General features: G+C 48.7%; 1 protein-coding gene across 2 annotated transcripts in view; it reads right to left on the bottom strand.

The window, feature by feature from the left end:
* Nucleotides 1-685: 685 nt before the first annotated feature.
* The window catches only part of alg9 (ALG9 alpha-1,2-mannosyltransferase), a 166,529-nt gene continuing 152,421 nt past the window's right edge, over nucleotides 686-14,793 (bottom strand). For both annotated transcript variants that reach the window (XM_078426918.1, XM_078426917.1), the window contains one exon: nucleotides 686-1,790. In XM_078426918.1, coding sequence (XP_078283044.1) covers nucleotides 1,667-1,790 — 124 coding nt within the window. In that variant the 3' untranslated portion in view covers nucleotides 686-1,666. The remainder of the gene's footprint in view (nucleotides 1,791-14,793) is intronic.

The raw sequence follows: 14,793 nt of genomic DNA, 5'->3' as shown, positions 1-14,793 counted from the left end.
AAGGTCGGGTCTTTGGATCTCTCTCCAAAGGGAAGGTGGAAGAAGTCCTCAAATATTTTGAAGTCAATGGTGGGTGTAGAGTTGAAGGCCGATCGGCATGCCAACCCATCCTTTGGGGTGTAGAAGGAACCAGAACACCAGGAACCATGCGGTCATGGGGACCAAGCAAAGACCACACCAATGGTCCACCAATGGTGGAGATAAAGGATACAGCAGCACTACCTGCTGAATTCCAGCATTGGGGGGGGGGAGAGATGCTTGCCCTGCCAGCAAGTGGTGTCCGCCATGTGGTTTCATCTCCTCATACCTGCCGCTTGTGACATCCAAACTAATCCGGTCACGGTGGGGCAGCGGTAGAGTTGCTGCCTTACAGCAAATGCAGCGCCGGAGACCCAGGTTCGATCCTGACCCGGGTGCTGTCTGTATGGAGTTTGTACGTTCTCCCCGTGACCTGGGTGGGCTTTCTCCGAGATCTTCGGTTTCCTCCCACACTCCAAAGACATACAGGTTTGTAGGTTAATTGGCTTGGTAAATGTAAAAATTGTCCCTAGTGGGTGTAGGATAGTGTTAATGTGCGGGGATCGCTGGTTGGTGCGGACCCGGTGGGCCGAAGGGCCAGTTTCCGCGCTGTATCTCTAAACTAAACTAATGACGATCTATGATGAAATAACAGGGTGCAAAATAATTTTATTTACATTCGATTTTATTTTCAAAGGTTGGGCTGTAAAGGAAATGTGGTCACACGTTTAAAGAAAAGCCTTGTGCAGATCACGAAGGTAAGAGCATCTTGCAGGAATTGATGTGAGGAATGTGTGGTGGGATTCAGGCAGGGCTGCCACTGCTGCAGAGGCAGACGTACGTCACCAGCACAGCAACAGACAACAGACACACTGACACAAACCAGAGGAACTCTAGAATGGAAATGGAAATGCTGGAAATAGCCAACAGGTCAGGCAGCATCTGTGGGAAAAGAAGAGTTTCGGGTGGATGACCCCTCATTCGTCTGGGAAGGGGAGAGAAGAATGTAATAATAAGGAATAGCAGATGCTGGTTTATACCAAAGAAGGACACAAGGCTGGAGCAACTCAGCGGGTCAAGGTGCATCTCTGCAGAACATGGATAGGTGGCATTTCAGGTCGGGACCCCTCTTCAGACACAAAGCGCTGGAGTAACTCGGCGGATCAGGCAGCGTCTCGGCAGTACAGGGATAGGTGAAGTTTCCGTTCAGGACCCTTCCTCGGACTGATTACGGGGGTGGGAAAGAAAGCTGGAAAAGAAGTGGGGCAGGACAGAGCATGGCCGATAATAGGTGAATGCAGGTGAGGGACAAATGCTAGAGATGACAGGACAGGAGAGAGAGGAGGGTGTTCACGCTGCAGTGAAGGGGAGTGAACAGACACATTTTGCTTTTGGTTTGTGGAACGCACTTTCAATATGGGTGAGGTGTGGCGGGCACGTCAGACATTTGCCCCACTGCCAACAACCCCCAGCGAACAGATGGGAAAGTTCAGTCTGCACAGTGGACACAGTAACACAGGGGCAGCAGGAAATGTAAACATCAATGAGCTGACTGGGTTGATACAGAGCACAGACAAGTCAAAAGGACAACGATGTCTCTGTCTCGGGTCGAATGTCCTGCCTTCCTCCTGCTTCCAGCCGTATTGTCCTAACGTCCCATCTTCCTCCGCCCTGCCTTCGGCCGCTTGGGTTTCAGAATGGTGTAGTTTGCGTAGGTCGTGTGCCGCTCGGATAGGAAGGGGACGTAGAACGCGCGGAGTAGCTTTGACGATCTGAAACATAGACATGGAATCAGTGGAGCCTGTGCAGGACGCTGACTCCTAGCAATTGACAGCGATCGCCACCATGGGTTACAGTATAACGACCGTCATTCTCTGTCCTCTGCTTCTTAATTCCACTACTCTGGATAAAAGACTCTTTGCATTCACTGTATCTAGACCCCCTCATGATTTTATACACCACTGTAAGATCACCCCGCATCCTCCTGCGCTCCAGGGAATAAAGTCCTAGCCTGAACAACCTCTCCTGTAGTGAGTCCTGGCAACATTCTTGTAAACCGTCTCAGTGCGCTTTCCAGCTTAACAACATCTTGCCTATAACATCTATAACTAAAACTAAAACTCTAATCTTGTATGTGTATATGTATGTATGTTCCCGAAATACAGCTAAAATGGTACACGATAGCGCAACAAATTTAGGGGCACCTTACTCACCATTCGCCTGCGGTGTGCAGTATCAAGTTTTGTTATATTTTAAAAGTAATTCACTTTATAAACTTTAATAAATGCGCTCCCACTTGCCGGGTCGGGCAGCTGTGGCTGCGCAGTTGGGGGAGGGTTGCTGTGCCCGGTATCCACGTGTGTGCATTTGGGGAGGGTTGCTGGGCTTGGCGGCAGCGCACCTGCTGGGAGGACCGGTGCCCGTCCCGGCGTGCCCCCCGCCTGCAGGGCCGTTTTTACAGCATTATGGGCCCCCGGGCAAAGCAGTGTACTGGGGCCCCTACCGTTACTCTCCCCCACCCCCCTTTCCCTACCAGCCCCCCCCCCTGTCGTGCCGGTGAAAAGCACTTACCGAAAAGCACTTACAGATCGCTGTGAGAAGCACTTAGGGACCGAAAATGTTGCGAAAAAAGCACTTATTGAACCTACATTTTTAAAGTAGTATTTATTTATTGCAAGTCACTTAACATACACAGATCAGCATGGGGCCCCTATGCTCGTGGGGCCCCGGGCAAGTGTCCATCAGGCCCATGCGTTAAGACGGCCCTGCCCGCCTGACCTTCCTCCCATGGTGCAGCACGGCAGCAGAGAGAAGGTCAAAGAAGATGGCCGCCGGCAGGACGAGCATGGGGCAGCGCCTTACAGCCGCTCTCCTGCTGCTGGCCACTGCAGTGGCCGCCGGGACCAGGGATTGGCTCCCTCTCCCCTTTTCTCTCCCCCCTCACCCACCCCCGGCCCTGGGGGAGACTCCCCAGCCGCCACAGCCTCGGATATACCCTGGGATCTTGTTGAGCGCATTTGGAGTGGGGGAGGGGAAGGTACTAGACCAATGCAGGAGAGGTTTGGACCCAAGGGGTCCACGGGTCGTCTAGTAATGACTAAAACTGAGCACAATGCTCTAAATGTGGTTTCACCAATTTCTTCCCTTACAATACTTCAAGAGTTGACCATCTAGACCTTTCATGTGAGTTGGCATTAGAATCACACACCATGATCACCAGCAGGAAGAGGGACGAGAGAGGGAGCCAGCGACACCAAGCTGCTCTCTCTTTAACGGTTACAATGAAGACATCGCTGGCTCTGCAGGGAAATCTAATCCCATTCTCCACAAACGTCAATGAACTCATGACCCAGAGTAGGGGAGCCAGGTGCACATTAATTCGCTTTGCAAACTTATATGGTATTGTAAGATGTTGAGTCTGCAGTTTAAAAAATTTGGAAAGGTTAGAAACTAAGTTTTCAATTCTCTTCCCTCATTGCAGTGTTGGGACGGTGATGTTCACTCAGGCCCACTGTGCAAAGAGGTTCCAAAGGGCAGGGAGGGATCGGTGTAGGGAGGGTGTGTGGGCTTGTGTGGAGGTCCTGCAACGCCCTGCACTGTCAACCTGCCCCCTGAAGAAGGGTCTCAACCTGAAACGTCACCCATTCCTTCACTCCAGGAGTAACTCAGCTGCCTGTCCCGCTGAGTTACTCCAGCATTTTGTGTCTACCTTTTACGATTTACACCAGCATCTGCAGTTCTTTCCTACATATCCAGAGATGCCGCCTGTCCCGCTGAGTTGCCCCAGCGTTTTGTGTCTGTCCCAGCTTCTCCCACAGCTGGCTGTCCACTGGCAGAGTGAGCAGACGACAGGATGACAGTGAGAGCGAGAGATTCAGGGAGAACCAAACCCCCTCTCCCACGGTGGCAACTCCCCGCGTGCCAGTGGAGGGGGAGAGTGGGTGACTGAGGGAGAACCAAATCTCCCCCCCCCCTTCCCCCTCCAACCTTCCCCACCCACTGCTCCAACCACACGTCTCAGTGCAGGGGGAGAGCAGGCAAGTTATGGACCATTTACATCATTTAATTCAAATGCATTTTATTGCTATTGTCTTTGTTTTGTTCAAAACTTTTAAAATCATAAAAGTTAACTACTTTTAAAACTTAATTTAAGAACTTTTAGAATGTCACCAACATTAAAAGTTAAACTCGTTGACGACTTTGCATGCTGGTTCAAGATATTCTCGGCAATTAATTCAATTACTTCCTGGCTTTTTACCAAGAAAATGATGTCTGGACACAAGGTTTAATTTAATAGTGGGTGAGGGGCCATTGGTTGGATCAGTGTGGCTGTGCAAGTTGAGTGGCCCTTCGGCCCAACTACCTCATACCTCAGAACAAAAGGACATTCCTTTAGAATGGAGATGACGAGGAATTTCTTTAGTCAGAGGGTGATGAATCTGTGGAATGCATTGCCAAGGACGACTGTGGAGGTCATGGAACTCATTGGGTATTTTTAAAATGGAGACTGATCTGTTCTCCATTTTAGTCAGGGCGTCAAAGGTCACAGGAAGGATAATGGGGTTGAGAGGGGAAAAATAGATCAGCCATGAGTTTTCTCCGGGTGCTCCAGTTTTCTCCCATACTCCAAAGACGTACGGGTTTGTAGGTTAATTGGTTTTGGTATATTGTAAAAGTTGTCCCTAGTGTGTAGGATAGTGCTAGTGAACGGGGCGGTCGCTGCTGGTGTGGACTCGGTGGGCTGAAGGGCCTGTATCCGCACTGTATCTCTAAAGTCTAAAGGATGCTGCAACAGAGTCGATGGGCTGAATGGCCTAATTCTGCTCGTATGCCGTATGAACTTATGAGACCAAATTCACAGGCAACAAGGTCGGAAGATGCCAACCACTGAGCCACGCGGACAGACACGGTGGAGATAATGTCACGGATGGAAAACTGAATTAATTTAATTGTATTAAGACTGATGATTATCAGAGGAAAAATAATTTGTGCATGAGAGGGTTGCTTTGATATTGGTAGGAAAACAAACATCTTTGTTTCATTATTTTGCAGACGGATCCAAACGAGATATTTCCCCTGATTCAGCCAAACTGCAGAGATTACGGCGCCAAAGATTTAATCGGAACCCGAGGGTAATTTTTTTTTGGACAAACGGTGGTGGGTGTATGGAATGAGCTGCCGGAGGAGGTAGTTGAGGCAGGTATTATTGCAACACTTAAGAAACAATTAGGCAGGTACATGGATAGGATAGGTTTAGAGAGATATGGGCCAAACGCAGGCAGGTGGGACAAGTGTAGATGGGGCATGTTGGTCGGTGTGGGCAAGTTGGGCTGGTTGGGCCGGTTGGCCTGTTTCTATGCCGTATGACTATGACTGTGGAAGTGGAAATGGCAGAGTCCTGACTTCAGCTGGAGAGGCAAGTCACATGTGTGCAGGGAGTGCCCCACGGCCCTATCGGGGGAGAGCAACAACTGGGGAGAATTCTAATCTGCCCCACACTCGGTAACCCACAAATAAAGCCCCAGAATAAAGTTACGTGCCTTTAGAAAGGAGATGAGGAGGAATTTCCTTCACAAAATGCTGGAGTAACTCAGCAGGTCAGGCAGCATCTCAGGAGAGAAGGAATGGGTGACGTTTTGGGTCGAGACACTTCTTCAGACTGAGGAATTTCCTTAGTCAGAGGGTGGTGAATCTGTGGAATTCATTGTCACAGATGGCTGTGGAGGCCGTCAATGGGTATTTTTAAGGCGGAGATTGACAGATTCTTGATTAGTGAGGGGGTCAGGGGTTATGGGGCGAAGGCCGGAGAATGGGGTTGAGATGGAAAGATAGATCAGCCATGTTTGAATGGCAGAGTAGACTTGATGTGCCAAATGGCCTAATTCTGCTCCAAGAACTTATGAACATGAATTTCCCTGATTTGTCAAACTTTTCCTTTGTGACCTGGTGGGAATCTGTAGCTGTCTGGGGATAGCTCACTGGGATGCTCCTGGATGTGAATAGTGGGAGGGAAGAAGATTGGGAGGGTGGTGGGGGAGAGTCAGGGACTCCTCCCCTCTAAACACTTCCCCAGACACTGTGTGGCCTCTCATGGCTTATGCCCGAAGATGGTTTGATCTTGGCACAGCAGGCTGGGAGGACGAGGGAAAGCAATTTAACTCCGCTTGGATTAGTTTCAAGTTTAAATCCTGTCCTCTTGTCTTTGTACATGCTGTGGCCCTTGACTTTTTGCTTAAAGTTTTGTATTTTCCACCTCTCAAACTTGGGCTGTAGGCAATGAAAGTTACTCTGCAAATGGAGTTTGTCCGCGGTAGAGTTGCTGCCTCACGGCGCCAGAGACCCGGGTTCAATCCTGACTACGGGTGCTGTCTGTACAGAGTTTGTACGTTCTCCCCGTGACCGCGCAGATTTTCTCCGGGTGCCCCGGTTTCCTTCCACACTCCAAAGACGTACACAAATTGTAGTCTTTGGTAAAATTGTGACTTCCATCCCCTTGCGGGGACTGTGCGGGTCGGTCGGGGACGAGCTGTCTGTCCGTGGGCGTGGGGAAGAGAGTGGAAGTTTTGTTGCCTCCATCACAGTGAGGGGGTGTTTGGAGTCACTGTGATGGACGTTTGTGTTGGGGTCATGTGTCTTGTGTTCTTTTTTGTGTGTGACTGCTATGTAGTTTCGTTCGGTACCTTGGTACCAAATGACAAATAAAGCTCTGTTGAACTGTTGAACTTGTCCCTAGCGTGTAGGATAGTGCTAGTGTTCGGAGAGATCGCTGGATGGTGCGGCGAGCTGAAGGGCCTGTTTCCGTGCTGTCTGTCTAACATCTAAAGAATAGGCCCTTTGGCCCATCGTATCCATGCAACATTCAAGGAGCCATTAATACAAAATGCATCATTTGGTCTGCACCCTGGTTTACACGGGTGCAGACAGTTGATTTATCAAATATCTTTCAATATTCCAATCTGATCCAGGACATTTGGGCTTTTAAAACAGAACTCAATGCGAAGCCACAGAGGTGGTGAACGGAGATGGCGGGATGGTGGACAGCACTTTGACCTCAGGACCCTTTGGGTTCCCACTGGCACTCCGCTTTCCCCCCACATCCTTGGTACGTTAAATAGCTGCTGCAAATTCGCAAAAACATGAAAAGGGGAATTGATTTGTTTGTGAGAGATGAGGTTTCAGGGCTGCAGGAAGGTGAGTGGTGAATGGGACTGCCAGGAGTAGACATTGGCACAATGGGTCAAATAGCAGCCACCTTGTACGAAGGGGCCGCTAACGAACATCCTAAGGAGGCAGAGAGGAAGGGGCAGATGCATTCTGGGAGGGTTAATACCCCATTATCCAGGCATCATTCTGGTAAACATTCTTTGGTCCCTTTTCTAAAGCGTCCTATAATGGCACACACGGAACTGCATGCAAAACTGCAATGCAGTCCAACCAAAGTCTGATGAAGTTGCATCATGGCTTCCCGACTCTCATAATGTCACGACCCATGAAAGCAAGCACAGGAAGTTATGGAGCTGGATCCCAAGATTCCTCTGTACGTCAATGCTGTTGAGGGTCATGCCATTAATTGTATATTTTCCCCTTACATTTGACCTCCAAAAGTGCTCGGATTAAACTCCATCTGCCATTTCTCCGCCCTTTTCAGTAGTCGATCTACATCCTGTTGGATACTTTGACTGCCCTCCTCACAGTCCGTAACACCTCGAATCTTGGTGTCATTTGCAAACTTTGCCTATCGAAAAGCCTCTTAAACGCCTCTCCCAACACACCTGGCAACGTGTTCCACGCCACTCCACCCTCTGAGTAGAAAATGCGTCTCCATGAAACTTTCCACTCTCACCTTTACAGCTATGCCCTCTAGAGCTGGGCATTTCTACCCTGGGAGAAAGGTTCTGACTGTCTACCCCAGCCATGCCTCTCATAATTTCATATATCAAGTCTCCCCTCAGCCTCCGACGTTCCGGGGAAAACAATCCAAGTCGATCCAACCTTTCCCTGTGCTGAAACCCTCTAATCCAGGCAGCATAATAACAGTATATAACAGTATAACAGAACTTTATTGTCATTCGGTATAAATACCGAACGAAATTTCAGCAGTCACAAGACACAGCAAAAAAGAAAAGAACACTGGACACCCGACCCCAACACAAACATCCATCACAGTGACTCCAAACACCCCCTCACTGTGATGGAAGGCAACAAAACTTCCACTCTCTTCCCCCCGCGCCCACGGACAGGCAGCTCGACCCCTACCGAGTCGACCGACACGCACAGCCCCCGCAAGGGGATGGAAGGCACCGCGGCCGAGCCGCACCGGGCACCGAAACGTCCCGCGGCCGAGCCGCGCCGGCGATGTTAAGTCCAGCGGCCGAGCCGCGCCGGGCGATGGAAGGCCCCGCGGCCGCTGCTAAGTCCCGCGGCCGAGCCTCACCGGGCACTGAAACGTCCCGCGGCCGAGCCGCGCCGGCGATGTTAAGTCCCGCAGCCGAGCCGCGCCGGGCGATGAAAGGCGCCGCGCCGGGCGCTGAACCGTTCCGCGGCCGAGGCGCACCGGGCGATGGAAGGCCCCGCGGCCGAGCCGCACCGAGCGCTGAACCGTCCCGCAGCCGTACCGGGCGATGGAAGGCCCCGCGGCCGAGCCACGCCGGGCACTGTTAGGTCCCGCGGCCGAGCCGCGCCGGCGATGTTAAGTCCAGCGGCCGAGCCGCGCCAGGCGATGGAAGGCCCCGCGGCCGAGCTGCGCCCCGGGGAAGAGACCTAATAAAAGAAGGTTCCCCCACCCCACCCCACCCCCCACACATACAGAGCCAAAAACAGAAACAAAAACCATTCCAACACCGACACAAACAAAAAAAAAAGGAAAAAAAGACAAACAGACTGCCAGAGAGCCGCAGCCGTTAGGCGCAGCCACACGCACAAGCTGGTAAACCTTCTCTGCACCCTCTCCAAAGCCCTCACTTCTTTCCAGTAATGGGGCGACCAGAACTGTACATAATACTCCAGTGCAATGCAGCCTAACCAAAGTCCTACAGAGCTGCATCATGACTTCCTGATTAGTTATGCTGAAATTTCACCAGTGTTAAGTGCTGGAAATTGAAAGTACAGGAGGATCATTAAATGCTCGAAGATAAATTGTGTTTGAGGTTTTGAAATAACACATGGACAGAGAGTCTACAGTTTGGCACGAGACCTCTCCACAGTTAAAGTCAGTTACTGGAAGATGATTAGACCTTTGATGTTAAACGATTAAAGAATGGATTCTGCTTCCTGCTGAGCTGACAACTGCTTCAGCCAAAAACGGACTCAAACTCCGGTCAGTTCAACCGCTCAAATGTCGCTGTCAAAGCCCTGGTTAAGCTTCCATTTAATATTAAATCGCTGGCACAAACCCAGGTACGTCATAAACCAAAATCTGCCCTAGGATTGTTTTATTATTAATAACAGTTAATTCTGATCCCCTTGAAGAGTAATACGGGGATCAGTTGAGCAGTGGGATGAAACAATCTGTTTCTACCTATGTGCAGGGAAGGAACTGCAGATGCTGGTTTACACCGAAGAAAGACACAAAATGCTGGAGTGACTCAGTGGCTCAGGCAGCATCACTGGAGAAAAAGGAATAGGTAACGTTTCGGATCGAGAACCCTTCTTCACACTGAGAGTCAGGTGGAGAGGGAAACTGGAGGTTTGGCAGTAGAAAGAACAAAAGAAAGGTACGATAAGAACAAATCAAGGGCAGCAAGGATGGTGAAACACACGTGGCTGTGATGGCAAGCCTGGGTTAAACCATTAACTGCTTTTCTCTCTTTCCCAGCTCTGACGAGAGGTGTCAACTGGAAATGACTGTTAATCCCTCCACTGATACTGCCTGACAATAGACAATAGACAATAGGTGCAGGAGGAGGCCATTCGGCCCTTCGAACCAGCACCGCCATTCAATGTGATCATGGCTCATCATTCTCAATCAGTACCCCGTTCCTGCCTTCTCTCCATACCCCTTGACTCCGCTATCCTTAAGAGCTCTATCTAGCTCTCTCTTGAATGCATTCAGAGAATTGGCCTCCACTGCCTTCTGAGGCAGAGAATTCCACAGATTCACAACTCTCTGACTGAAAAGGTTTTTCCTCATCTCAGTTCTAAATGGCCTATCCCTTATTCTTAAACTGTGGCCCCTTGTTCTGGACTCCCCCAACATTGGGAACATGTTTCCTGCCTCTAACGTGTCCAACCCCTTAATAATCCTATACGTTTCGATAAGATCTCCTCTCATCCTTCTAAATTCCAGTGTATACAAGCCTAGTCGCTCCAGTCTTTCAACATATGACAGTCCCGCCATTCCGGGAATTAACCTAGTAAACCTACGCTGCACGTCCTCAATAGCAAGAATATCCTTCAGATAATACTCTGTCTTCCTATTCTTACCACCAAAGTGGATAACACAGTGACCTTCTGATTGTTTCCAACATGTTTTGTTTACATTACAGATTTTTCCTCCAACATTGCTTTTTGATTTGCAGTCCATTGCCATCTATTTTGTTTTAAGAGGCCCACAGTACTTTGGACTATTATGGAAACTGAACAAAGCCGGTTTTGGAGATCCGCTCATGTCAGGTTTTAGGAGTACATTAATGACTTGCGTTTGAATCTGTATCAGACATCTTTATTGCACTCCCGAAGACAGTTATTAAAGTGAGATTCATGCTAACTAGCTCCATCTGCACCAGTAACAATGGACTGGGCCTCCAAACCAAGAATGACTAATTGCTTTTTACGTAAAAGTCTGCATTTCATCCCGTTGACCAGTGTCACCTGAGGTGGTGGAAGCTGGCTGATGGCTCTGCATGAGAACTGGTCTGGATATTTGTTTTTCTGATGAGCGCAGATGAGGTGAAAGGAGATGAGCTCGGAGGAGCCTTGAGCTGATAAAAAAATATTCAGAGAGAACGCTGCTCGCAGCTTGTATCGTGACCGCATTATGCAGCCGTTTAAAGAGGATCTCGCAGAGATAATGAGAACGCCCTGACAAGTGAAATGCAATCAATTCCGAATGTATTACTGGAGGATAAGTGTTAATTGTATCAAAGGAACACCGACATTTCTGCAGTGCCTTTCACTATTAAAGTTAACAAACTACTTTGCCCACAGAAAATAGCAATGTCAGAATCACCAAATATTCAGCTTTCGTAATATTTTCCGAAGGATGAAACACTGGGCAGGAATTCTTGGGAATAACTCCCTCTCTTGCCTGCAGTGTGGTAGGAGGCTGGACCTTTGTGTCTGGAAGCAACAACAGGTCCAGAATACAGGACCGGACTTGTGCAGTGAAGCCTCTGGGTTTAAACCCACATTCACCTGACTCGCAGATGAGAATACTATCAACCAAACCACAGGAACTAAAGCTGCTGTAATGGGAAACACTAATCTAATAGCAATGGTGTGCCTATTTTCACAACACATCTCTATAGGATTCTGGTTAGGCCACATTTGGAGTATTGCGTACAGTTCTGGTTACCCCATTGCAGGAAGGATATGGAGGCTTTGGAGAGAATACAGAGGAAGATTACCAGAATGCTGCCTGGATTAGAGGGTATCAGCCACAGGGTGATGTTGGACAGACTGGACTGTTTTCTCTGGAACATCAGAGGTTAAGGGGAGAATTGATAGAAACATATAGAGTTATGAGAGGCGTAGATAGGGCAGACACAGAACCTTTTTCCCAGCATGGAAATGTCCAAAACTAGGGGTTATCGCCTGTTCCTGTGCTGTAGTGTTCTCTGTTCTATTTTTGAACTGATTGGTTTGTACAATAGGCTTCCCATTAGCCAGCAGGAGATAGGAACAGATAGATATATGGACTGATTATGGAACGGTGTAAAAGCAACAAGATTATTGTAGTGGGTGACTTTAACTTCACCAGTATTGGCTGGGATATCCCCTGTGTGCAAGGCTTAGATTAGGCAGAATTTGTTAGGGGTATCCAGGAGGGTTTACAAAAGCAGTATGTTGGTGGTCCAACTTGAGGAGTGGCCACACTGTACCTTGTGTTGGGAAACGGGCCTGGCCAGCACACTGGTGTTTCAGTGCGAGAACATTTCTGGGAACAATGACCACAACTCCTCAAGTTTTGAGATAGTTACGAATAAGGATAAGTCAGAAGGAACTAAGTTGGAGTAAGACAGATCATTTAATTATTAGGCCGGGGCTAGGGAGAGTAAATTGGGAGCAGTTGTTACTGGGTAAGTCCACACCTGACTGTCTGTTCAGTCATGGACACATGCAACGCAGAAACAGACCATTCAGCTCACCTATAGTCTATACCCTCCTATGCCTTGTCGACTGAAGTACCTGTCTAAATGTCCTTTAGAAGAGGCAACTATCTGATTTCACCACCTCCTCCGGCATCGAGATCCAGATATCAACTGCTGTGCAAAAAAAAAATCTTAAATCTCCTTTAAAACTCTTTCCTCTCCACCTAAAGCTATGTCCTCTCATTGTTGATGCCTCTATCATTGGAAGAAGCTTATGACTATCCTATTTATGCCTCTCATAATTGTCTGAATCTCTATAGGTCACCCCTCAGCCTTCTTTGCTGCAAGGAAAGTAAGTCCAACCTATCCAATCGCTCCCCATAACTACAGTCCTCCAATCCATGTAACATCTTGGTGAATCTCTTATCATATCATATCATATCATATATATACAGCCGGAAACAGGCCTTTTCGGCCCTCCAAGTCCGTGCCGCCCAGTGATCCCGTACATTAACACTATCCTACACCCACTAGGGACAATTTTTACATTTACCCAGCCAATTAACCTACATACCTGTACGTCCTTGGAGTGTGGGAGGAAACCGAAGATCTCGGAGAAAACCCACGCAGGTCACGGGGAGAACGTACAAACTCCTTACAGTGCAGCACCCGTAGTCAGGATCGAACCTGAGTCTCCGGCGCTGCATTCGCTGTAAAGCAGCAACTCTACCGCTGCGCTACCGTGCTCCCCAGCACAATCCCATCCTTGTTATAGTGCAATGCTCAAAACTGCACACAATACTCAAAGGCGGCCTAACTAGTATTGGGTAAAGTTGCAGCATAATGTCAAAACAACAAACCCGACAGTTCCGATAAACTTGCCATTCCTTTTATTGGCTGCTGTGTCTCTTCCTCGGAATGAGGTTATTCGGCCCATCGTCCACTCCGCCATTCATACATGGCTGAGCTATCTCTCCCCCCTAACCCCATTCTCCTGCCTTCTCCCAATAGCCCCTGACACCAGTACTAATCAAGAATATGTCTAACACTGTCGTAAAAAACCCCACTGACTTGGTTTCCGTAGCCTTCTGCGGCGAAGAATTTCACAGATCCACCACCCAAATGCCAATCAAAGGCCTGCTTTTTAAATGTCCAGCCTTCTCTTGAAAAAACCTTTGCAATCAAAAAACGGCACTCTCTCTCTCTCAACTCTCCTGTGATGTTTGAAAAATGCTTTCTCTCCTCTCAAAACGACTGCTTACCAACTCTCTCCTCACCATTTGAAGATAAAAATCAATCTCCGACAGTAAAAACTCACTCAACCGTAAGCAAGAAACAAGGATGGTTCCTGGAGGCACGGGTGCTATGCCCGGCTCCCTCGGTCTTTGCAACAAAGTTCAGGCTTTGCAACACTTTGCATCACTTTCTTCCTATTGAGCCACAGGGGAACATAGCACGGAAACAGGCCCTTCGGCCCAACCCGTCCATGTTGACAAAGATGCCCATCTAATCTATGCCCATTTGCCCGAGTTTGGCCCTTATCCCTCTGAAGCTTTCCTATCCATGCAGCTGTCCAAGTGCCTGTTAAACATTGTAAATATCAGACCATGGACCGTGAGAGCTAACTGAAAAATTAGCGTCAGATAGAAAATCTGTAGATGGAGTCTGAAGAAGAGTTCCGATTCAAAACGTCACCTAATCCGTTTCTCCAGAGATGCGGCCTGACCCGCTGAGTTACCCCAGCACTTTGTGTCTGCATTGTAAACCAGCATCCGCAGTTCAATCAGCGGCAGAGCCGAGTGCGGGGATTGTCAGCGGGTCCCACAGGCCACCCAGGGCTGACTAATCAAATCAGGACGGCAGATTGATTCAAGAGTCTGCCGCACTGGAGTGGCAAATTATTCAACACCTCATGAATCTTCAATGATGCTCAAGTAAACCTAGTTCCCAAGCTTGAAGGAGCGCACAGCTGAGCTGGAAAGGTTAGTCAGTGATGAACACACATCCTGGGAGATGATGTTGCCGTTGGTGCCTCTCACCATCTGGTGTTTGCTTTCGCGAGAAACGTCTTCAACTTCAGATGACCTGCCTGCAGTCTCTGGCAGCTGAAGGGCTCAAGTTTAACCATGCACTTTTTTTTCTCTTTAATCTTAAATTCCAGACACCTGGTGTTTCAAGAATATTTCTAAACTGGGTTCCTCAATGACATTTGAAAGAATTCTTCTTTAACTGCCTTGTCCATCTGCAGTTTCATGGCTCCATTAGGACGTGGCAAAGTGCAATTGCTTGCAATTACCAGAGTTAATTGGCTTAGGGCGAGGGGAGAAAAATTTAATAGGAATCCGAGGAGTAACTTTTTCCACACAACGGGTGGTAGTAGGTGTATGGGAGGAGCTTCCACAGCAGGTGGTTGAGGCAGGGACTATTGCAACATTTAGACAGGTACATGGATAGGACCTGTCCATTGAGAGGGATATGGGTCAAATGCAGGCAGGTCGGACTAGTGTAGATGGGACATGTTAGCCAG

This window comes from Rhinoraja longicauda, chromosome 32, assembly GCF_053455715.1.
Source record: "Rhinoraja longicauda isolate Sanriku21f chromosome 32, sRhiLon1.1, whole genome shotgun sequence".
Lineage (NCBI taxonomy): Eukaryota > Metazoa > Chordata > Chondrichthyes > Rajiformes > Arhynchobatidae > Rhinoraja > Rhinoraja longicauda.
Note: the sequence above shows the minus strand (reverse complement) of the source record. Positions and strands in the feature narration are given on the sequence as shown.